General features: G+C 47.5%; 1 protein-coding gene across 1 annotated transcript; it reads right to left on the bottom strand.

Annotated features, from left to right (window-relative positions):
* Window positions 1-859: 859 nt before the first annotated feature.
* On the bottom strand, window positions 860-21,360 carry LOC137073737 (B-cell receptor CD22-like; the record flags this gene model as incomplete). The annotated part of the gene is made up of 12 exons (XM_067442444.1): window positions 860-886; window positions 1,413-1,478; window positions 1,587-1,667; window positions 3,076-3,121; window positions 12,150-12,225; window positions 12,314-12,562; window positions 12,826-13,083; window positions 13,179-13,436; window positions 20,145-20,402; window positions 20,540-20,788; window positions 20,887-21,225; window positions 21,327-21,360. Coding segments are annotated over 12 exons (1,941 nt in total), but the record flags the coding sequence as incomplete, so codon positions are not given.
* Between the last annotated feature and the right edge of the window lie 3,010 nt (window positions 21,361-24,370).

Raw genomic sequence — 24,370 nt, 5'->3', positions numbered from 1 at the left:
ATCGTACGTCGTTTATTGTGAAGTGTTCATGCAGTGTACAGGGGGAAACGAGAGGCGACAAACCTCTCACAATCAAGAATCGGAATCGGATGGTCAGATGAATTTCTGGTGTGTTAGAAATTATCACGCAATGTTCAAACGCAGTCTCAAACCCAGTCAATTATACAGAAAGTGAAAGAAAAATCTGACAAGCAAATTCGGCACATACTCTCAGACAACGAGAGATGAATCTAATTCGACATGATGCTAACGTAGCCTATAACTGTCTTAATTTATTTTCTTAATATTTCTCTTTTGGTCCATATTGTAAGAATACAATCTCACAATAGAACAAGAAGAGAAGTAGGCCCATTTCGTGTTAAACAAGTTGTTTTTAGATAAATCTGCTCTTACTTTTCATTGGAACTGACATTATTGCAGTGTTTTGACATTATAGACTGATAATCATTTAATTATAGACCTATAATTCCTTGTTTAATCAGGCCAAATGTTTTTAAATAGTGAAAAGTAATCTATCTATTATTTTATTATGCAGTGTGTCGATAATGCATTATGACATTTTTGGGGAGGTTGGCAAATTAATGTAATATCCATTTAATAAAAGCAGGCCTAGGCTACTCTAATAATAATAATTATAATTTTTTACATAAATTCTAAATCCTCTTGATATCAATAGCTGATGCATTTGATAGGCTATCTCTCTATAATACAGCATGGTCTATTGTCGTAACAAGGCACGGGTTTTTTTTTATTGTGCATATTTCACCCGTACAGTGTGAGCAGACAAGTCGGGCTCGATGGTCGGACCGCACAGTGAGAGCACATCAATCGTGAGCTTTGGCTTTAAATCGCATGCGATCTACTCGTACAGTGTGAGTAGGCTTTGCTGAAATCACATAGAAATCGTACAATGTATGCCCAGCTGTAGTTGTGTTTGATTAGGGTTGGAGCTAAACTCTGCAGGACAGTGGCCCTCCAGGACTGGAATTGCTCACCCCAGATCTAAAGCCTTATTTTTATACCTTTAATTTGAAAAATGAACAATACTGATAAAACATTATTAATCTAAATAAGTGTCATGCATTATTAAAAAAAGCATAAAGAAAAGCACTTTATTGATTACACAATTTTACATCAATTTATTTACCATTTACTTCCATTTTCACCCATATTTCTATAAAATGATCCCCGAATTACAGTCACACATCATCATGGCACTCCTGTCAATCACCCAGGGCTCCGCCCACAAAGAGATGCATAAGGGCTGCATAATTTCCTTTGTTCAAAACACTACAGCCTCATCTTGATTAAGACAGAAAGAAAGAAATAAAGAAAGAAAGAAAAAAACATTAATAATGAAATATGTCAATAAAAGTATGAGTCATGAGAAAAGGATAATAGAGCATTCTTACTTGAAGATTTTCATACACAGACGAGTCCAGTTCAGGTTTATAATCATCAAAACTGGGTTTAGCAGCCTAGGGAAAAAAGAAAAAAACAGGATTGTGTTATTGTCTAACTGATATCGAGGAGCGTTTCATTCCTTTTGGGTAAAATTGTAGGAAATCCTCAGTTAAAACACTTACTGTAAAATTCTCATACACAGGTTCATCCAATTCAACATCACACGCTTGTCGTCTGTCATGATGAGGTATGGGTTGAACCATCTTTGCCATTAAAGTAAAACAGAATGGACAGAATATAAATAATATCTATAAACAACTCACTAGATAAAGTCACAACTATTTTCAGACTTTTTAATATTTTAGTTCAACGACTAACGTAATGGGAATCTCACTAGAGAGACCAATCTACTTTGAGTGTAACTAAATGAGCCAATGAGCTATTTGTAGTTCCTTTACGTTGAGGAGCCGAGGGATTCAACTGTTTCTGCTCTACAATTTACTAGAGTGTTTTCCACGAGCCAGTTCTTCAGGGAAGAAGCCTCTTTGATCGGTATTGGTGTGATGCACTCACTGCTGCACTCATCCCTGCCATAGTGTGGCCATTCCCCTGCGTGCTTTGGTACATTAAACGGGCTAATTTTCCTAAAATGCATCTTTTTAAAGATGTTATCACACCAATGCATTTTTCAATGCAATTATTCCTGTCCTCATCTGACGGCCACAATCAGTCTCACATGTTTAAACATGCCGAGATGACGAAGCCCCTCTGCTGTTGACCAGCCACCGCTTGCGTGTAAAAGCAGAGCCGTGGGTCTGCTTGACACTCTGGGAGATTCAAAGATCTCAGCAAGAGTTTATCCGCTGGGATAACCCCGGACAGACCTTCCAATGCTCAATGTGTACCTTCGAGCTACCAGCTGACACATCAGCTGCCTCCAGTTGCTAGCAGTATGTCTTGCTCTGCACAACCTCTAAAAACAAAGACATAATTGGTCCGAACAGCATTGTGTACATTAATCAGCAAGGTGGTCTGCGCTCTCGTTGCATGTCACAAATAACCTGCCATCTCCCACTATGAAGTCAGATGCATCTGAGGTCGCTTCATGCCATTCACATTTTGGGGGTACCCAAGCGTCCAAGCTCTCACAACAGCCTGTACACCCAGGTGAGTGGAGACTCCATTCACAGGCGGACACTACACTAGCACACACCCTGGGGCCTGCACAAATATGCATTTCCCCCAGTGAGCCCTCTATCACAGACTAACAGTCAGGGAGGATGAGGAGCAGGACTTGTTTGTTGTGAATTTCTGGCCTAACCAGACCAAGTTCCCAGAACTCTCACTCCTCGCAACAGCTCCTCCCTGGCACATTCCTCTGATGAAGGGAAGCATGGGCTTGATTGTGCAAATTTGGGGGAACACCATGCGCTGCACTTGCTGCAAATTATATACCGTAGCTGAAGGGAGGGGCAGCAGATGCAAATATTGCATGCCAATGTGTATTGGCTCGATTAGTTACACTTGAAGTAGATTGGTCTCTGTAGTGAGATTCTCATTACATCAGTCATCGACGTAAAGTCTCTGTTCCCTCCTTCAGGGAATGAGGGTTACATCCGTAACCAAAACATTACCAATTAATTTACCTGATCAGTAAACAATTTTTCTCACCTGAGTCTCCTGCGTGTCATTTCTTTTTTTCATCCACCTGCTTCCCCTTTAAAGACAATGATTTGACACAATCACAACCAATCAAAACTTATTTGCTGTTTAATACACAGTTATGAGTAAATAGATTTTTCTATAGGATTGGCCCATGTGAATGTGATGAAATCTGGTGTATCTTTAGGGTTTACTGCAGTAATGACATGAGCTTCAGATTTCCTCATTCAATAACTAACTGAGTAGCTGTCAGTGTGGAAAGATCAAAAGGATGGAAAACGTCCCCGGTTACGACAGTAACCTTAGTTCCCTTTCGTTCAGTCACTCCGACGTAACGTCAGTGACTGACGAATGGGGGTTTCGCCTAGAAGCCAATCATCTTCGAGATCTTAGAAAGCGCCCAATGGCAGTGCCAATGCCATGGGCATGCGAAATTTGCATGCGTAACTCCGCCTACCCACCTGGGTATATAAGGAAGTAGCTGGCATGAATCGCATTATGTTTCTGCTTCGGAGCCAAGAGCATCTCTTCACTCCGGCAAGCCTGAATTCTGAAGTCCTCTCTTCAGTCTTCGAGACGAGCGGTTCTCCAGGGTGTTGGTGTAACGGCGCGTTCCAGCGATCTCACATTGCCTGCCTGCTGATCTGTGCAGTGATCTGCAACAGCTGTGTGTGTTTTCCCTGGGCGCTTCGGCACTCTGCAGAGCTTCCTCTCACAAAAAGAGCTTGCGTGTGGCACGTCTTTTTCAAGACGGGTTGCCCGCGCACTTCCGGGTGCGGTCGATATCTGTTGCTGTCTTTGGGACGCATTCACTGCTCGACGTGTTTGGGCCCAGCACGTTCGGACAGTGTTTGTGGATGTGCTGTGTTCCCTCTGTGGGAACATGACCATCGCGATGTTGTGGTCGAGACTCAATGATCTCTGTAAAGAGAGAGAGTCCCCTCTGCCACACCCCGATCTACCATCTCCGAGAGAGGTGGTACTTTGGCTGGTGGCCAGGGTGACCTGAGGGCGGTGCTGTGGTATTAAGAACCCCGACGATCATTCCTCGGGCCACTCCCGCCCTCTTGCACATTGCTTCCAGTGAGTGTTGGACTGAAGCAGCGGGACCGTCTGCTGACGCCCCGTTCGTTTCGTTCATACTCCAGATAGCGGCGAGAGGTCGATTGCCGCATCTCAAGGTGGGCTAGAGTCCTTTGGGGATGACGATTCGGCTATGCTCCGCCTCCGGGTGTGGTAGCACTGTAGAATCTGACCTAGAGTTGACAGCCATGTTATCTCGGGCAGCCGCAAGCCTCGGGCTGGTGTGAATCTCCACCCTGTCACGAGTGCTCGCGGTTGGGCGATTGGTTTTTGGAGGTGGCACCCGACAGCTGCGGGCCCCGCCCCCAATGCCATTTCGCTCCCGAGATGCATGAGGAGTGCACGCGGTCCGGGAGATCTCCGGGTCTTCCCGCGACCGTTTGGTGGCCTCCTCCGCCTTCTCTGCTCTCGAGGGGTCGCGGCCTAAGGGTACACTGGGGTCCCTCCCCCTCAGTCAGGTGCTCTGTTGCGCACTACAGTGTCCACTGAGTGCTTTGACTTGACGGGGTGAGGCTATCCTAAGCGCCCTCCCAAGCCTGCTGGTGCGTATGCACGAGGACAGAGCTGATCCAGGGCTTACGAGCCCCCTCGCAGAGCAGACCCTAGGGGAACGCGAGTCCTTCCCTGGTCTCCTCTGTCAGGGCGCAGTCGTTACCAGTGCCTCGACACCGGGCCGCTATGCCACCCGAGTCCGGGCCGGTAACACTGCCTCGAGAAAGGCGTGCCGCCACCGATCCCGCCCAGCGCGGCATAGGTGACCACACGCCCCCTGGGTCAGGAGATGTCCACAGCTGTGGTCCGGGAAAGACAACTGGCCTTACTTGGTCGATGTGGGATGGCTGAGTGAGCCTGCCTCCTCAGCTCGCCCATATCCCAGGCCGGCCTTATCGGCAGCACAGTCAGGGACTGCGCCCAACAGTTCTTGGCTGTCCCCAGAGGCAGACTGAGGCCATCTGCCCCGGCGGCCCGCTGCTGCACCTAAGCGCCGCCGGCACAGTTGCCTCAGCCTCCTCGCCGCCAGGGCGACTTCCTGCGACCCCCTCCCGCGTGGCCACAGCAGCAGCCTTCACCCTGGCCACGCCACAGGGCGCGCTGCAGGAAGCCGTCCCAGTCCGCGCCAGCCCCGCAGCCTGCTGAAAATAAGGCCAGCGGCGCTCCGGACGCGGACAGCTCTGGGATGGACAGTTCTTTCATGGGACGGTGGCAGGTCCGTCCCTTCCCCCGGTGGAGGGCCGGGGGAGAATCCTTTGTCCAGCTGCTGGCCCACGGGTCAGCAGCAACCTTTGCAAGGAAGAACTGATTAACCCGTCCCTGAGCACCCAGAGACCGGTGACGGCAGTGTGCGCCGCCCCCGGGCCACGCCGCTCTCGTCCCTCTCTGTCGCCAGCCCCCTCTCAGAGCAGACCCCAGTGGAACGCGAGTCCTTCCCTGGTCTCCTCTGTCAGGGCGCAGCTGTTACCGCCACCCCGACACCGGGCCGCTACGCCACCCGAGTCCGGGCCGGTAACGCTGCCTCGCTGCCCCACCGAGGGTACGCCGGTGCTCCGCATGACCCCGTTGGTACACTCCCTGGGAGCGTGGCTACAGCTGCCGGGACTGTCCCGCTGGGTCGCACGGACCATCCGGCTCGGCTACGCAATTCAGTTCGCGCGAGCTCCTCCCCGCTTCCGGGGTGTCCGGTACACCGTTGGGGGGTACCAATGCCCCAGTCATGTGTGCGGAGATCGCGACCCTACTGGCGAAGGGTGCGGTCGAGCTCGTCCCTCCAGCCGAGATGAAGTCCGGCTTCTACAGCCCCTACTTCATTGTACCGAAGAAATCCGGTGGGTTACGACCGATCCTGGACCTTCGCGTCCTGAACCGATCCCTGTACAGGCTTCCGTTCAGGATGTTGACTGCGAAACGCCTTTTTCGAATGCGTTCGTCCATGCGATTGGTTTGCAGCGATCGACCTGAAGGACGCGTACTTCCATGTGTCCATCCTTCCGCGACACAGACCGTTCCTGCGGTTTGCGTTCGAGGGGCGGGCATATCAGTATGCCGTACTACCATTCGGGCCAGCTCTGTCCCCTCGCGTCTTCACGAAGATTGTCGAGGCAGCCCTTGCGCCACTCAGGCAGCAAGGGGTTGGCATCCTGAACTATCTCGACGACTGGCTCATACTGGGCCACTCTCGGGACCGGGTGGGCGAACACAGAGACCTGGTTCTCCACCACTTAGCTCGTTTGGGCCTTCGGGTCAACTGGGAGAAGAGCTAACTCTGCCCCGTGCAGAGGATCTCTTTTCTCGGTATGGAGATCGACTCGGTCACCATGTGCGCACAGCTTACCGGCTTGCGCGCGCAGTCGCTGCTGACTTGCCTCAGGCAGATAGAGAGCAAGAGTGCGGTTCCACTGAAACTATTTCAGAGGCTCCTGGGGCATATGGCATCTGCAGCCGCGGTGACGCCGCTCGGATTGCTTCATATGAGACCGCTTCAGCACTGGCTTCGCGATCGAGTCCCGAGATGGGCATGGCAGTCTGGCACGCTCCGGGTCCCAGTGACTCAGGCCTGCAGACAGACACTCACCCAGTGGTCGAACCTCAGCTTTCTACGGGCAGGAGTGCCCTTAGAACGAGTTTCCCGGCATGTTGTTGTATCAACAGATGCGTCCACCACGGATTGGGGTGCCATGTGCAATAGACATGCAGCCGCCGGTTCTTGGTCAGAGAGCCAGAGCCGCCTGCATATCAATTGCCTCGAGTTGCTGGCAGTACGGTTCGCCCTGCACCGCTTTCGAGCGTTGCTGAAGGGTCAACACGTACTAGTCAGATCGGACAACACGGCCGTAGTAGCGTACATCAACCACCAGGGCGGTCTACGCTCCCGCCGCATGTCTCAACTCGCCCGCCATCTCGTTTTATGGAGTCAGAAGCGCCTGAGGTCCCTTCGTGCTGTCCATATCCCGGGGATCCTGAACCGTGCAGCCGACGAGCTCTCACGGGTTCAGCCAATCCCTGGGGAGTGGAGACTCCATCCCCAGTCGGTCCAGCTGATTTGGTATCAGTTCGGGGACGCACAGGTAGATCTGTTTGCCTCCCACGACTCGTCCCACTGCAGCCTGTACTATTCCCTGACCGAGAGCACGCTCGGCACGGATGCACTGGCGCACAGCTGGCCGCGGGGCCTACGCAAGTATGCGTTCCCCCAGTGAGCCTTCTGGCACGTTTCTGTGCAAGGTCAGGGAGGACAAGGAGCAGGTCATCTTGGTCGCCCCGTACTGGCACGGCCGGACCTGGTTCCCAGAACTAGTGCTCCTTGCGACAGCCCCTCCCTGGCCAATCCCTCTGAGACAGGACCTACTCTCTCAGAGATGGGGCACCCTGTGGCACCCGCGTCCCGATCTTTGGAGCCTCCACGTGTGGCTCCTGGACGGGACGCGGCAGGTTTGAGTACCCTACCACCTCCGGTGGTGGCTACTATCACTTCCGCTCGGGCCGAGTCCTCGAGACAGGCCTATGCGTTGAAGTGGAACCTCTTTGTCAATTGGTGCTCTTCTCGCCAAGAAGACCCCTGGAAATGCCCGATCGGGTCTGTGCTCTCTTTCCTCCAGGAAGGGTTGGATCGAAGGCTGTCTCCATCCACCCTGAAGGTTTATGTGGCCGCTATCGCCGCCTACCATGACCTCCTGGACGGGAAAACGGTAAGTAAGCACGACCTGGTCATCAGGTTCCTGAGGGGTGCGAGGAGACTACATCCTCCTCGTGCTCCTCTCGTACCCTCTTGGGACCTCTCAGTAGTTCTAAGTGCTCTGCAGAGGGCCCCATTTGAGCCTTTGCGGTCAGTAGATGTTAAGTTCTTGTCTATGAAGACAGCGCTCCTGACCGCACTGGCCTCCATCAAGAGGGTAGGGGACCTGAAGGGTAGGGGACATTTTCGGTTGACGAAGCGTGCCTGGAATTCGGGCCGGCCGACTCTCACGTGATCCTGAGACCCCGGCCTGGATATGTGCCCAAGGTTCCCACCACTCCGTTCAGAGACCAGGTGGTGAACCTGCAAGCGCTGCCTTTGGAGGAGGCAGACCCAGCCTTGGCATTGCTCTGTCCAGTACGCGCCCTTCGCGCTTACGTAGACAGGACGCAGTGCTTCAGGACCTCAGACCAGCTCTTTGTCTGTTATGGTGGGAAGCTGAAAGGGAAGGCTCTCTCAAAGCAAAGGCTGTCTCACTGGATAGTGGACACCATTGTTTTGGCTTACCAGCAGCAGGGACGCCCATGTCCCCTTGGGGTCAGGGCCCATTCCACCCGGAGTGTGGCCTCCTCTTGGGCTTTAGCACATGGCGCTCCGCTGACAGACATCTGCAGAGCTGCAGGCTTGGCGACACCAAACACATTCGCCAGGTTTTATAACCTCCGAGTGGAGCCTGTATCCGACTATGTACTCGCCTCTACAAGTGGCCGGTAATGGATTGGCTCAGGTGTCTTCGCTTGCTCGCCATTCCACTCCACGGACTGGATACGTGCGATATTCTTCTCAGGTGAGTTCCCCGAGAGCCCTGAGCTCCTCCAGCACTGACGACGCCGACGCCAGTAAGTCTGCCCTTAGCCCAGACACTCGTGTCCGGCCAGGTGCCCCATGTGCATGGTTCCCCTCCGGCGACCCCCACATGTGTATTTCCACCGTAAGCCTCCCTGAGCGGGTGTATTCCCTTGGCAACCTTGCCACCTGGGTTTAAAAATCCACCTTCGGCTGGTACCCAAGTGATCTTCCGTATGCAGCCCCCCGGGGTCATACGTGTATCCCTAAGTCCTCCCTACGGGTAGGCATCTTGGTGCATATCTCCTCCTGGAATATGCCTCCCAGTGTACCTTGGTATTCCTGCGTTAAGTAGAGGCCTTTGACCGTTCTACTTGCATCAGGGTTCTCACGCTTGCGCAGGGCACTGGAAGACAGCCGAGTGGCGTTATCGTATTGGGACCCCCATTCGTCAGTCACTGACGTTACGTCGGAGTGACTGAACGAAAGGGAACGTCTCGGTTACGTATGTAACCCTCGTTCCCTGAGGAGGGAACGGAGACGTAACGTCCCGCTGCCACTTCCGCTGTACCGCTGGAACGGCCGAGAGTTCAGTCTTGGCTCCTCAGCAGGTAACATAATGCGATTCATGCCAGCTACTTCCTTATATACCCAGGTGGGTAGGCGGAGTTACGCATGCAAATTTCGCATGCCCATGGCATTGGCACTGCCATTGGGCGCTTTCTAAGATCTCGAAGATGATTGGCTTCTAGGCGAAACCCCCATTCGTCAGTCACTGACGTTATGTCTCCGTTCCCTCCTCAGGGAACGAGGGTTACATACGTAACCGAGACGTTCCCTGAGAACAGGGAACGAGACACTGCGTCAGCTTGACGCTATGGGTAACGCCTCCAGCGTGACCGGTGTCTGAGCTACTATCAAATCACAGCAATCGTATTGACCGGCGACAGCCTATGATGTCATCAAGGTGCGACCAGGAAGCCTTGCAAACATGACACCAGCTTCTTCGTCTGAAGGGACTGTTCGCAGGCAGGCCCCGAGGCATGACGCAGCGTCTCGTTCCCTGTGCTCAGGGAACTAAGGTTAAAGTTGTAACCGGGGACATTCCCTTTCGAAAGGGAACTCGAGGCTGACTAGGGATGCGAAAGAAAAAGCCCTGCAATATTTCAAACAGAGGGCCTCGGGCGATCATCACTTTCCTTCTTCGGAAAGAAATGCCCCCATCCTGAAAAAGCCTAGGCCAACAGATGTGGCATCCCAGAGAGGGCCAGCCTGCATAAGAGTATTATCCGCGGCTCGGGGAAGCGAAAAAACCTCAATAATACTCCTCCCAAGCCCTGCGAGGCTAGACATAAATCTGTAGTTTATGCGTCAGCCTGAACTCACCCTCCCGTCTATGAAATTCCACAAAGGGCAACGCTAACCACTTTACCCTGGGGTGGCTAAGAGCTTCCTGTTTGACTAGGAGAGCACACTCACCTAAAACAACAGCACATTCCGTCAAGAATGAGAGGTTGCCTCAATTACTGCTTCATCACACAGAGAGGAGGCAAAAACTGTTCGCACAGCTGTACATACAACGGCGGCTATTCTCTCCTAGCAAAACTAGCTCTAAACATACCACATAATGGCATCTTAGAAAATCGTTCTAGCCACCGGACAGGGGAACTACAGGGCCCTATGGTGTCCTCCATGATACCGTGATCCCCGAACCCTTGGCGGGGAGCATGAAGTCTCACACAACATCAAGAATAAATGTTTCCCTCACAAGGGGGACTTACCAGCTCGCCTCCTGCACGCGACAATATCCACGCATAAGTTTTACTCACAGTATGCATGCTTAAGAGCGCAACCGCCTGAGGGTGCGCTTCTCACAGCCCAGCCAGGTGGGGTCTAGAGTATCATTGTAACGGTCCCACTCAGGGCCGGATGAAAGAAGCGCCTGGGGAGACAATGAAGAAGAGCAGTAAATTAGATGTAAATCTTAACTCACCCACCTAATGGAGGGATATTTCATCCACGCCAACCGCGTGGTGATACTATTCCTTTTCTCTGGGAGTCCGCCTCTTTGCGCCTCGCCCTTAACCGTGGGGAGCACGAGAGGCGATGTTGGCCCTCAGGCCCCATCACTGGTCCGTAGAGTGACACCTCCCGCCTGCCTGGGACCCAGATCTCAGCGGTGTGCGGGTCCTCGGACACCACCACCCGCGCTTCTGCGACACTGGCCCTCAGGCCCTGCTATCGCTGATATGGCGCACGGCTGCGCAGCGCGTCAGTGTATTGTCCCTGATTGAGATCCCTCAGCAGGTCTTCCCAGTACACTTGCAACACCGACATGGCGTAAAAGCAGCACCAGGCTGACCCGCTGCCGTGTATGCCCCGCCATCTAAATGAAACATAGTTGAAAGAAGCTCAGATGGCAGGGTTGGAGCTCTTAGTGTCCCCGCCTACCCGGCTTTCTAGATTATTCTGAACGACAATCCGGGGCGAGAACACATACCCATATCCTCCCATCTTTTAAACATCAGAATCCCGCTGATGTCTGTGAATAAACTGAATATGGGTTCTTCCATACCCTCACGATCTCAGTCAGGAGATCAGGAAGGAATGGAAAAGCTCAACTGAGTCGATGGTTTTATGGCCGGGGAGAAATCGAAGGTTCCGTTTAAACTAGCGATCTCTCCTTTAATGTGCCCACATGACGGCCGCAGCCTGCATGCAGCGCGCTCATAACAGCCATCGGCTCAGCATACACGGTCAGGATGGCCGAGAAATGAATTTCCCTTCTCACCAGCCATCCCTAAGAGCATTCGTGATTAATCTCGTCAGTCGCTAGATCGCCGGAGGGAAACATCCTCTCGCGGCGATTGGCGACCCCATCCGAGGGACTGTGAGGCACATCCGCGCTCAGCCTCAGCGTGAGCGGGGACCACATCACTACTCTCAGATGCAAAAACGCTCTTCCCTCAGGAAGAGCGCTAGACGAGAATGGAGCGATCTCGGATTGAAAACCTTGCTCACATTACACACAATCAAACAAATGACTGCACAAGTGCTTGATTGTGCATGCTCTTAATCCCAGGCAGAAAATAAATTAACTTGGATAACCTTTGACTTGAAGCATTTAGACAAAAACAGTCCCTGAAGAAGCTGGTGTCATGTTTGCAAGGCGCCCTTATATACTTCCTGGTCGCACCTTGATGACATTATAGGCTGTCACCGGTCAATAGGATTGCTGTGATTTGATAGTAGCTCAGACACCGGTCACGCTGGAGGCGTTCCCCGTAGCGTCAAGCTGACGCAGCTTGAATTCCCTTTCGAAAGGGAACTGGAAATGTTGCTTTGGCAATGTTCATCATCTCACTGAATTCACAGTCACTCATTAACACACACACACACACACAGACAAACACACACACACACACACACACACACACACACACACACACACACACACACACACACACACACACACACACCTTACCAAATCAGTAACATCGTAATGATCACTGCAGCTCCACAAACCACTCCAACGGATACGTATAATATCACTGGATGTCCTGCATATGAGACAAAAGAATACATCATCTGAACAGATTTATTTACATCACTTTATAAAGAGTAAAGTAAATATATGATCGGCTCTACCTTTAACAGTCAAAGTTACAGCATCTGATCTCTGAGATCCATGTTGATTGTGAGCCTGACAGTAGAAGCGTCCACTCTGTAGTGCACTGAAACTCTGTCCAGATCCAACAGCTGAGGCTTCATTCTCCTTAAACCAGCTGAAGTTCAGAGCAGGAGGGTTTGAATCACTGATGCAGCTCAGAGTCACTGAATCTCCCTCCACTATTACACCAGATGGACTGATGGACACTGAGACGCTCCTGGGTGGGTCTAAAACAGATTAAAGAAACAGTATATTTATGTTTTGTGATTGCTATTGCTATTTTTTTGGTTGTTGTTAAGAGTTACTGCACCATCATTAGCTCAAACATGGTGTTAGAGTCAAAACAGCATTAATAATTGTGTATAAGTAAAGTAAGTTTGGATTCACATGTCAATTCCTTTGTGACAAAGCTTATGGAAGTGGTGAAGAACATGGCATGGATCGCCATTACACATGGAACTTACATAATAATATGATTAATAAAACTCACACATAATGTTTAAAGTCACAGCATCAGAGTATTTAACTCCATGTTCATTGATGGACTTGCACTTGTATTCTCCACTGTCATCAGAGCTGATGTTTAAGATGCTGTAGGTTCTTCCAGATCCTACAATCGTTCCTCCTTTAAACCAGCTGAAGTTCAGAGCAGGAGGGTTTGAATCACTGCTGCAGCTCAGAGTCACTGAATCTCCCTCCACTATTACACCAGATGGACTGATGGACACTGAGACATTCTTGGGTGAGTCTGAAAATGACAAATAAAAGTATATTTTAATGTTTTGTGATTGTAAATCTATTCATTTGATGGTCACCACAGTTACTGAAACATCACAAACTTACACATGACGTTTAAAGTCACAGCATCAGAGTATTTCTGTCCATGTTCATTGATGGACTTGCACTTGTATTCTCCACTGTCATCAGAGCTGATGTTTGAGATGCTGTAGATTCTTCCAGATCCTACAATCGTTCCTCCTTTAAACCAGCTGAAGCTCAGAGCAGGAGGGTTTGAATCACTTCTGCAGCTCAGAGTCACTGAATCTCCCTCCACTATTACACCAGATGGACTGATGGACACTGAGACGCTCCTGGGTGGGTCTAATAACAATCATCAAATTTATTGTGACATAGCTAACCCTTTACAATACAGGTTCACTAATATGCATTAATTCATGCTTAACTAATGCGCTTGTAACCGGAATGAGTACGCCATGCCTTTAAGGGGGCAGGTGACGTGATGACGCCAGTGAGTTTCAAGTCTTGCTGTCATTGTGAAGCTACGTTTGTTCTCACTCTCCCCAGGGTTGGCTTCAGCTACCTAATGATCGTTAATGCATACAATGAGTTGAGATTAACAGCGTGCACTGAGGTTCATTCAGAATCGACTGTGTTACAACCCACTTCTGCCTTCAGTGAGACTGTCATGTCTGTCGTGTGAACAAAGTGAAACACAGCATTTTGTTAAGGAGGTATGTGAGAAGTTTATCAGTGTATAATGTGTTTTTTTGTGTAATAAAAATTGGTCTAGCAGCCACTGTTTTCTTTTCCAACTAATATATTTTCACGAGTTCACACTTACATCAATTAAATAGAGTAAAGATTATGCGTATTTGGCGTGCTGTCCGGGGAGGGCTCCGGGCTCGGAAAATTTGCCCGAACCCAGAGTACCCCCCCCCCCCCCCCCCCCCCCCCCCCCCGTTGGTTTGTTTCATGAAAGGTTTAGTTATTTTTGGTTTTATTTGTGTTCGATTGATTTGTTTTCTCCCATGTGGTTTTTTATCCAGTTTATGATTACAGTTCGAGTAATAAGCACTAGGTAACTTTTGCCCTCAGGGTCCCTCTACAGTTGGGAAAAAATATTGTCCTCTACTACTGTCATAAACTCTGTCATCCTGCATCAGGGGATGCGCATGTGCATTTGTTGACATGACAACCATGATAGCCCTGAACTAGTGATGAGCGGGTTGTCTCATAACCCGCGGACCGCGTATGTCTATTTAATGGTCGCAGATTCGGGCGGGTTGTAAAAATATATACAGTGGTGCGGGGTGGGCCAAATAATTTCATAAAAGCGGGACCCGCGGGTTGGAAAAAACAAGACCCGCGCATCACTAACCGTTGCCCTGAACACTGTTCACATGCAGGTGTTCTGCTTGCGTTGGTGGTGAAATGTCTTCATCCCTGGTACAGTGGCATACAGTATGTTAAGCATGTCATATGAATGTCATTTCATGGGTTTTATTTTTTTTCAAACGCCAAATGATTGCGATTCTCACGTTTACAAGCCAGCGTCATTATAGTAGCCTATAGTTTATTGCTTACCATTTTACAGAATCTATGATACTTCAATTCAGTGTTTAAGTGGTAGGTAATAATAACCATAGCAAGCATGACATCCATGACAGCACAAGTCAGCTTCAGTCAGGCTTGCATATCTGAAAGAGAGGAAAATAAACCCTCTTCATGTTGACCAAAGAGGTCTTGATAACAACAGTTCAAAATATTAATTTCCAAAAAACCTGGGACCGCAAGCTTTTGTTGCTGTGAAAGAGGATCTAGTGGAACTCTTATAATTAGTACCTCCATTTTAGGGAGCATTCGACCCATAACCTCAACTTCCAGCTCCAAGTAGCCACAATAAGCCAATGTTCAGCCCATTAGCAGCCTTCAAACATAGTATACCTTCCTACCTGTGGTGGGGCTCCAACCTGCAAATATCCTTATTTCAAAGTGTCTCTTACCTGTAGAGCAGGGTGTAGTTTATGTACCTGTAGTAAATCTGGGAGAGAAAGATAAATGGCTTTGGCCAAGAACCTTTCTAGGTCGGCTGTATCTGGTCAATTTGCAGTTGGCCCTGGACACTGAATTGGAGAGTGTGGATAGCCAGGGGTTTGTGAGTAGTAATCAGGTTATGGAGGCAGGCAGGAGGCCAGCATTGGATTTTGAGGCGTCATGGCCTTCATTGACCACTGCACAGTCCCAACAGGCCAGGTGGCTTTTGATCCGCTTTAGCTCTGTGTTTAGTAAAAGTGAGGAGGACTTGATTTGAAGTTGAAGTTCTAAAAATGCCATTTTTTTCCAAAAAGAGGATAAGTATCTTGGGCACATTATTTCCTTCCATGGGGTGTTTACCAACCCAGAGAAAAGTAGTGCTCTAGCCAACTGGAAGTGACCCAGTAACCTTACAGACTTGCGCTCAATCTTGCGTTTTGCATCATACTATAGAACGTGGGCGACCTAGTGGCTCCTCCCCCTCACTACCCTTGACGGCGGGCAGGCCAGGGGGTATGAAAGGTCTCCTGACTGTGGAGCGGGCGGTCGCGATGCAACGGTGTCCGACGTCCGCCTGGCGCGAGAACCCAAAGCTCCCATCCGGGGCTTGTAGGTTCTCTTCCGTTCTGACCGCGAAGGCCTATAGGTCCTGTGGCCAGGCCACGTCAGCCCTGCATGCCATGGCGTTGCTTCAGGTGCATCAAGCACAGGCACTCATGGACCTGCACGGGGGTAGTCCTGGCCCAGAGCTCCTCCGGGCGCTCCGGTTGGTGACGGACCTCGCCCTACGGGTGACGAAAACCACCCTTCCGTACTATTGGCCAGGCGATGTCCACTTTGGTGGTCCAGGAGTGGCATCTCTGGCTCAACCTGGCCGACATGAAGGAGACTGATAAGTCCCGTTGCCTGGACTGCCCTATTTCGTTGGCTGGGTTGTTCGGCGATGTGGTCGAGAGCTTTGCCCAGCAGTTCTCGGCCGCCCAGAAGCAGACGGAGGCCATCCGGCACATCCTGCCCCGGCGGTCCGCTGCTGCCTCCACCCCACCGCCAGCGGCAGCACCTCCGCCTGCTCGTCGCCGAGGGCGTCCACCCGCCGATGCCCCCGCTCCCGCCGCCCAGCAGCAGCCTCCACCTGGGCATGGACGTGGAGCCGGGCGCGGGAAGGAGGTCCAGCCCGTTCAGGCCGCTGCCAAGCCAGGTGGCAAGCACCATCGTAAGAGACCCTGAGACGGGCCACCCAGAGGTGGAGGATCCTGCTCGACAGGAAGCGGCAGCAGCACCACTTCCTCCCCCCCAGAGGAGGGCTGGGGGGCTTTCCTGTGACTATAAAATCTGTCCTGCCACATCAATCACCAGCAGGGGGCGCGTGGGACGCCCCCACGCAGCCTCCCCTCTGTTCCGCGCCCCCTCAGCGGAAACAGGTAGGTGTTGCCACTCGCACGCAGACCCCGCCACGGGCCGCCCTCGCGCCGTCCGGGTCGGGTCCCTGCATGCCGCCATGCTGCCCCGCTGTGGGTACGTCTGTGGTGCCGTTGGTCCCGCCGGGACAGTCGCTGGGAGCCTGGCTAGCTCCCCAGCCTGTCCTGCGAGCTCTTTCGCACCATCAGACTCGGCTGTGCGATTCAGTTCACCCGGCGTCCCCCAAAGCCCAGGGGCGCTCTCTTCACCTGTGTTGAGAATGGTCGCCCCGGTGCTTCAGGTGGGGACCGCAGTCCTACTGGCGAAGGACGCGACCGAGCCGGTCCCTCCAGCCGTTATAAGGACCGGCTTTTTCAGCCCGTACTTCATTGTACCCAAGAAAAGTGGCGGGTTACGGCCGATCTTGGATCTGCGGTTCTTGAAACGTCCCGTCTCAGGCTACCGGTCAGAATGTTAATGCAGGAACGCGTCCTCTGACGCATCCGTCCCCGAGATTGACCTGCAGCGATCGACCTGAAGGTTCTTGTCTCCATTAAAAAATGGTGTATTAAATGTGAATTGCTGTGTGGTTGGCAAGGCCTTACACCCTAAAGTTTGGACAACTATGGGGCATTTGATTGCTTCAAGACCTTTGGAAGTTCTCGCTATTGATTTTACACTTTTAGAGTGGGCCTGTAATGGATGTGAGAGTGTTGTTGTGGTTGCTAACATGTTTTCTAAGTTTACCCAAGCCTACCCAATGCGAGATCAAAAGGCTAGTTTGGTGGCCCGCATCCTGACAGAGAAGTGGTTCTACGTTTATGGGGTACCAAAACATTCAGAACATTCAGATCAGTGGCAAAATGTTGAAGGGGAATTGCTAAAGCAATTGTGCCAACTGTATGGGGTTCAGACGAGTAGAACCACAGCATACCATCAGGGAAATGGGCAGTGCGAAATATTTAATCGTACATTGCACAATCTATTGCGCACTTTGTCCATTCAAAAGAAAATGGCATGGCATCAAGCTTTACCACAGTTACTTTTTGCTTATAATACTGCTTCCCATCAATCTACTGGATACTCTCCGCACGAACATATGTTTGGCCAGAAGCCAAAGCTTCCTTTGCCCTTTTAGGGAAGGATGAAGAGAGTTTGCCCGTGACTGCCCAAGATTGGGTGGTGAGTCATCGGGACCATCTGGACTCTACGTATAGGCTAGGGAGCATTTGGAGGTGGCAGGAGCTCAGCAAGCATGCCACCATCCAGTGTCTGTGACTATCTTGCCAGTTGGGACTTAGGTTCTGTGTAAGAATCATTTTCCAGGTCGGCATTAGATTTTAGACGTGTGGAACTCCAAGTTGTATGAGGTGGGAGAGTGTTTAGATGGGGTAGGCACCGTCTATAAAATAAGGCAACGAGACTCATAGGGGCACGTAAAGAATGTTGACCACTCAAATTTGCAAGAGCTTCCTGATGGGTGTGTGTACCCTCAGATAAATGCGAAGTTGAGGCAAATTGTCCCCCTCCAACAGGGCTCCTGCTAGAGTATGGTCATCAGAGGCAATCGACTGAGGAGGAGGAAATGTCGGAGGAGGAGACTTTGGTTTTTCATGTACCCCAGGAGGAAGGCCCGGCAGCTGCTAAGGAAAATTTGGGTGGACAGGAGTTGGACCGGTGTCCAACTAAACAAGTCACTGATCCCCCAGATTCCTAGTGTCCAATAGAACAGGTATTTGATGTACCAGAGCCAGTTCCTGGTGCCTTTGATCAGTTCAAACAGGAATCTGGGCAAGAACCATTAGAACTATATTTACGCCGGTCAGTTAGAATAAGGGCTGGCCAGCATTCAAATCCATTTAATCTTCCAAGACCGGTACGATCCCCGGATGGTTAAGTTCCCCCAAATTCAGCCTCAGTAAGTTCACTATATGTTCTTTTTAGACCTTGGACTTAAGATGGGTAAGATGACGCCAGTGAGTTTAAAGTATCGCGGTCATTGCAAAGCTACGTTTGTTCTCACTCTTCCTTCGAACAAGTGTGTGCATGGTTTTTCCCTCCGGTACTGGTGCTTTGGAGAAACTGCTTGTTTGACTGCTGCCCTTGATAACTTGGTGTGAGTAAATGTGTAATTTTATCCATAGGAGTAAAATCTAATAGGAGACACATTAGTATTAAATGCACACCAACGTGTTGTTTTAGGATTATTCCCGTGCTGATGATCTGTTGATCTGAAAGCGCTGTGCGTGCAACACTGCCTTGGCTTCAGCTACATAATGATTGTGTGTGTATATTCTGATGCTTTAGACAATTCAATGTGAGTAGATGTGTCATTTATATGCATAGGAGTTGAATCTAATAGAAGAAACGTTGGTATTAAATGCACATCAATGTGTTGTTTTAGGATTATTCCGTGCTGATGACCTGTTGATCTGAACGAGCTGTGCGCGGGCAACACTGCGTTGGCTTCAGATACCTAATGAACATTAATGCGTATATACACTTGAGTAACAGCGTGCAGAGAGGTTCATACAGAATCGACTGCGTTACAACCCAATTCTGGCTTCAGTGAGACTGTTGTGTCTCAGTCAACAAAGTGAACCATAGCATATTTTTAAGGAGGTCTTAAATCTTCCCTGTTGGTCTAGCAGCCACTGTTTTCTTTTCCCACTAATATATTTGAGATTTATTTGATCAATTTGCATTATTTTGTTTTGGGGTGTTTATTTATTTATAAAAAAAAAACGTGTATTAATTTTGTTGTTACGTTTTTTTTTTTTTTTTTTTTTTTGATTGGTGTTTTTTCTCCCATCCAGTTTATGATTACAGTTTGAGTTATTTTTGAGTGTTATAATTGTCATGGTTTCTTTTATGTAAATTGAGTAACACAACTTTATTTTACTTTACTTGAGCACTAGATGTATTATTGATTTTGATATTTGAACTCAATCTTAATTTGTGGTGAGCAGCATTTGCTTTCTTATTCCTTTTTTTTTTTTGAGTTTGCTTTGTTTTCTTTTTGCTGTGTTTCTTTTTTCTTTGTTTGAGAAACGTTGTGTTAACCCAGGTTATTTAAATAGTATCAATGGAGAAGGATTGTGTGTAATTAATAAAATGTAACCTTTTATACTTCGGCTTCTAGTTCATTTAATTGAGCTACCTGTGTTTAAAACTATATATTAACTAATAATGTACATTCATATGATAATTCCCACGATGGTTTAAGCCATGCATTTCATTTGTCTGTTTTAATTAATCATTAGCCAATGATTTGCAAAGGTATCATTGTTGTCTTTACTTGTTGAGGCACATGACTATAAACTAATAAAAAAAAATAATTGAAAAGCCATAACCATTATGACATATTACTTAACAATTAGTTAATAGTCATGTGCCTCAACAAGTAAATTCATAACATGATGATACCTTTATAAATCATTAGCTAATGATGAATTAAAGCAGACAACTGGAAGTTGAAATGCATGGCTTCAACCATTGTGGTAATTAACCTGTGTGGTAGTGCACCCGTACTATAAAGTGTTATCAGATAATAAAATATTTTTTACTATTATTTACGGAAATATAATAAACATGCTGAAATGTTCAACGGCATCTTATGTTTTATAATAAACTCACACATGATGTTTAGAGTCACAGCATCAGAGTTTTTCTCTCCATGTTCATTGATGGACTTGCACTTGTATTCTCCACTGTCATCAGAGCTGATGTTTGAGATGCTGTAGATTCTTCCAGATCCTACAATCGTTCCTCCTTTAAACCAGCTGAAGTTCAGAGCAGGAGGGTTTGAATCACTGCTGCAGCTCAGAGTCACTGAATCTCCCTCCACTATTACACCAGATGGACTGATGGACCCTGAGACGCTCCTGGGTGGGTCTAATCACAAAGTAGTAAACATCTTCATTAAGCATCCTTATTTAAAATATGCACATTAGAACATAATATGTAATAAACGTAATATTTGTACTTAAAGTATTTAACTGCTTGTATTTAAAGAATGATGCAATACTCACACATGACATTGAGATAAACATCAGGCGATGTGTGAGTGTGTCCGTGTACAGCACAGCTATATCTGCCTGCATCCTCTCTTCTGACTGACTGCAGCAGGAGTTCATTGTTTCCGTCTCTTCTCTCAGTTAATGGCTGTGAGTTTCTGGACCAGATGAATGTTGCTCTGTCAGTCAGAGTGCAGCTGCTTTTACATGTCAGACGGACTGAATCTCCCTCTGTCACTCTCTCAGGAGACTCCACCTGAAGATCTGAACACAACACACACATTATATCTAGTGCTGCTGTCATACACTGATTATTATTCAACATAATGCACAGAAGAAGAGATAAACCTCATCAAAGTCACCTGTTACAGTAAGAGTAAGTCCAGTAATGCCCATTGCTTTGTCTTTATCAGTGATGAATCTGAAATAGTACTTGTGTGAATCCTTCAGTGTCACATGACTCAGTCTGACGGTGCAGTTCTGCTGTTTATCTCCCAGATACTGAAGCCTCTGACTGTATTCAGGGTCCTCAGACAGATCTGGAGGCTCTACACCCTTTTTATAGACTTTTGTCCAGAACGCTTTCATGATCTGATGTCCAGTAGGGTATGTATAAGAGCATCTCATTATCACTGTTGAGTCCTTTACTGCACAGATGTGTAAAGGACTGTAACTCACATTCCAACCAGCACTAGAAACCCCTGAAACACAGAATTCATCAAGAACATTTAGCAGCAGCATGTGTATAAAAATGCAGTATCTGCTTCCTCTTGAGTGTTTCTAAAGTGTTGCATTGACTCACCGTGAATCATGAGCAGAACGATCAGAGGGTTATTATTATTATTATTTTATTTTAATTTTTTACTTTTAAATCTCATTGTTTTGGTCTCTGTTAAATATTCTTGTACAAAACCTCATGCCTCATTGCATTAGGTCATACTATTCATGGGCATACAGATGACGACACTAGCTCAACTACACATAAACCCACTGTATCTTGACTGTAGCTGCACATGCGCATTTACTAGTGTGTGCTTCAACTAATGTAGCAGTGACTTTATCTTCCTCTTTCTTTACAGTGTAAATTGAACACCATCCATTTTGAGAATGAACAAAAAACAACCCCAAATAGAAATAAGCTCTAGTTATTTGTTTAAAGCACACATACATCAATAAAATACTTGAAAATTAAAAGTCATGTTCACACTGCATGAGTTCAGAACTGTCTAAAGCCCCGTTGCCACCAAAATTACCAGGAACAATTTGTACCAGGACATTTTTTTACAGGAACTTTTCTCCCCGCAGACCTGCAACTGTCTGCGTTTCCACCGCGATAAAGTTCCGTGAAGATTAGGCAGATTAGTCCGGTGATGTAGGACTATGCGCGACTGCTCCTCCAAGTCAGTGAAGGACAGTAATGTAACAAAGAATGATGACATTTTTTGTACCGATTGAAAGATTTAGTGGACTGTTTACTGAACGTTGTCTAAACCGATCTGGTGTTTACATGTGATGACTTTCAATCGCAATCATTTTGTGACATGCAGTTTGTCTGTCGCATCAAAAATGTCAACGCTGTTTTCTCCAGCAGCTGAATGTAATAACTTTAGCCATAGCAACTCTTAACGGCCACCAGGACTAATACAGTATTATATAATAAGCTATTTATTTGTTGTAAAGTGTAATAATCATCTCAGAAACAAAATTCTTCTGTCAGGCGCAGTTAAAGTAAAAACTGCCTGGGGCAATATACACTGTGTCATTATTCCAACATTATCTTCATAACTTACGAAATAAAAAGTTTACCCCTCAGAAAAATGAGCTTTCCTCTCATCAACGTGAGCGTGGCGCCCGCTGTCACGTCATGTAAGGACACACACTTAAAAGTAATCGGTCAGGTCGTTTACATGGTGAAAAATAGGCTTTAAAAAAATGAATAACGAGTATGGAAGAGATTCAAGCTGTGCTGCTTTTGCTGGTTATGTATAACGTTAGGTTTACTAAAGAGGTAATTAACAACGACAGAAAAGAGCAGCATATTCAGAAAGCTTGTAAAGCTAGATTTAAAATGACAATGTATATTATCATCTGCTATTACGGACATTGAACGTGAGATGCCTGAGACGAACGCGCACCATCAGACAGAGAGCAAGACTGATATTTACTGAACGCAGAAGAAACCTCACAAAATACTTTTAAAAATGCCGGTTGAAATAAAATGCTGCGTGAGCTAAACCAATCAGCATGTTCAGCGCCCAAGTCCCGGCCTTGAAAGTTCCTGAACTTTGAAAAAGTACTATATCGCAAGCAGGGCCGTTTGGAGGGGGAAATATTTACCCGGAACTTCATTTAGACCCTGGTTCCTGCGGTCTAAACACACCGAGTACCACCCAAAGTTCCTGGTTCCTGGGTAAAGTTCCTGCGGTGGAAATGTGGCTTAACATATTTCTGACCCCTTTTGATTTACAGAAGATTTCATTATATACTTATATGTTGCTTAAAATATTAAAGTGGATTTTTATTAAAGTGTTCATCACCAACATACAAAACACTGCGAGAGAAAACATATTTATGCTGTAGGACTTTTGATTTTCAACCATGTAGTTACTGAGACAAAGCCCTATGACAACTAGCCTCAACCAATCTCCCATAAATCCCACAAACTTCAGATATTTGACAGAACATTTATAAAATCATGCTCTTACCCGTTTCACCAACACCCGTGTCCAGTGACAGCACTACAAATGATCAGGCTGGAAGCAGTATGGCTGTTTTCACACTCAGTGACACGTGATTAACACATTATATTCTTATATGAATTTATGACACCTCAACCAGTGCAGATTGAGCGGAAGAAGAGTCTTAGCTGATAGCATTAGATTAAATACATTAAGTTAATCTGAGATACACTATGTCAGTCCATAAAGATGCTCATGTAATAATTTTTACATTTGGGAATATCTATATTCAATTAGTTGCACACTGACAGCTTTGACAAGGAACCGGCTCTTAAAGACAGATAATCATTTCTTAAATAACTGTGCTTTAATCTGCATATGCAGACCAACTATACTCGTTTAAAAAAAAAAAAAATGAAAGGAACTGCAGTGGCAGTGACGTCAAATAACACGTTTTATCACTAGCAGTGCATTTGATAATCCTCCATTTGACTGATTTATTAATAGCAGTCTGGAAGTTCAATAAACAAATATCTTAAAAGTACACTAATGAAGCAGAATTTATTCATATGAATGTTTTTATCATGAAAACTTCCCTTGCAGACTTGTTTTATTCTGTCAGCAGCCTTGTTCTTCTTGAATGCATCAGGTCTCTAAACATAGTGACAACTACAGTTTCCTCTTTAGTTAGTGAGAAAACCAAACACATGTAAGACTGAAAAAACTAGTATATGCCGAAATGTCTGAATGAAGAACAAGGACTCTCTGAGAAAATAAAGGAAATTAGCATCTGAGCTTATTCATAGAGTTAGAGTCTCTGTCCGAGACGACATCACACTGAGTGAATCATCTATGAATGACTCTAATTTACATGCCTTTCCTTTCACATGAAACTTCCCCCAAACTACTGCTCCCACAAACTTGAGATCACCTGAAATGCACCAGAAATCTCTTTGTTACAATGTCAATCCTCACAATGCAGTATTATATGTGTTTGATATCGTTTGAAATGTCTCAGTGCGACTGGTACAAATATCTCTACTCCACAGAAGTAAACTAGAACATCATAAATGTTTTAAGGGTTTAAAGATATCTTTCCTTGGTGTATGGTGGGTGTGGCTTTCAGCCATTTGGCCTTTGGATCAATACAAGTCTTGATCAATGCAAA

This window comes from Pseudorasbora parva, chromosome 4 (genome assembly GCF_024679245.1).
Source record: "Pseudorasbora parva isolate DD20220531a chromosome 4, ASM2467924v1, whole genome shotgun sequence".
In the NCBI taxonomy this organism is placed as follows: Eukaryota; Metazoa; Chordata; class Actinopteri; order Cypriniformes; family Gobionidae; genus Pseudorasbora; species Pseudorasbora parva.
The sequence above is the reverse complement of the archived record's forward strand: the minus strand, read 5'-3'. Positions and strand labels throughout refer to the sequence as shown.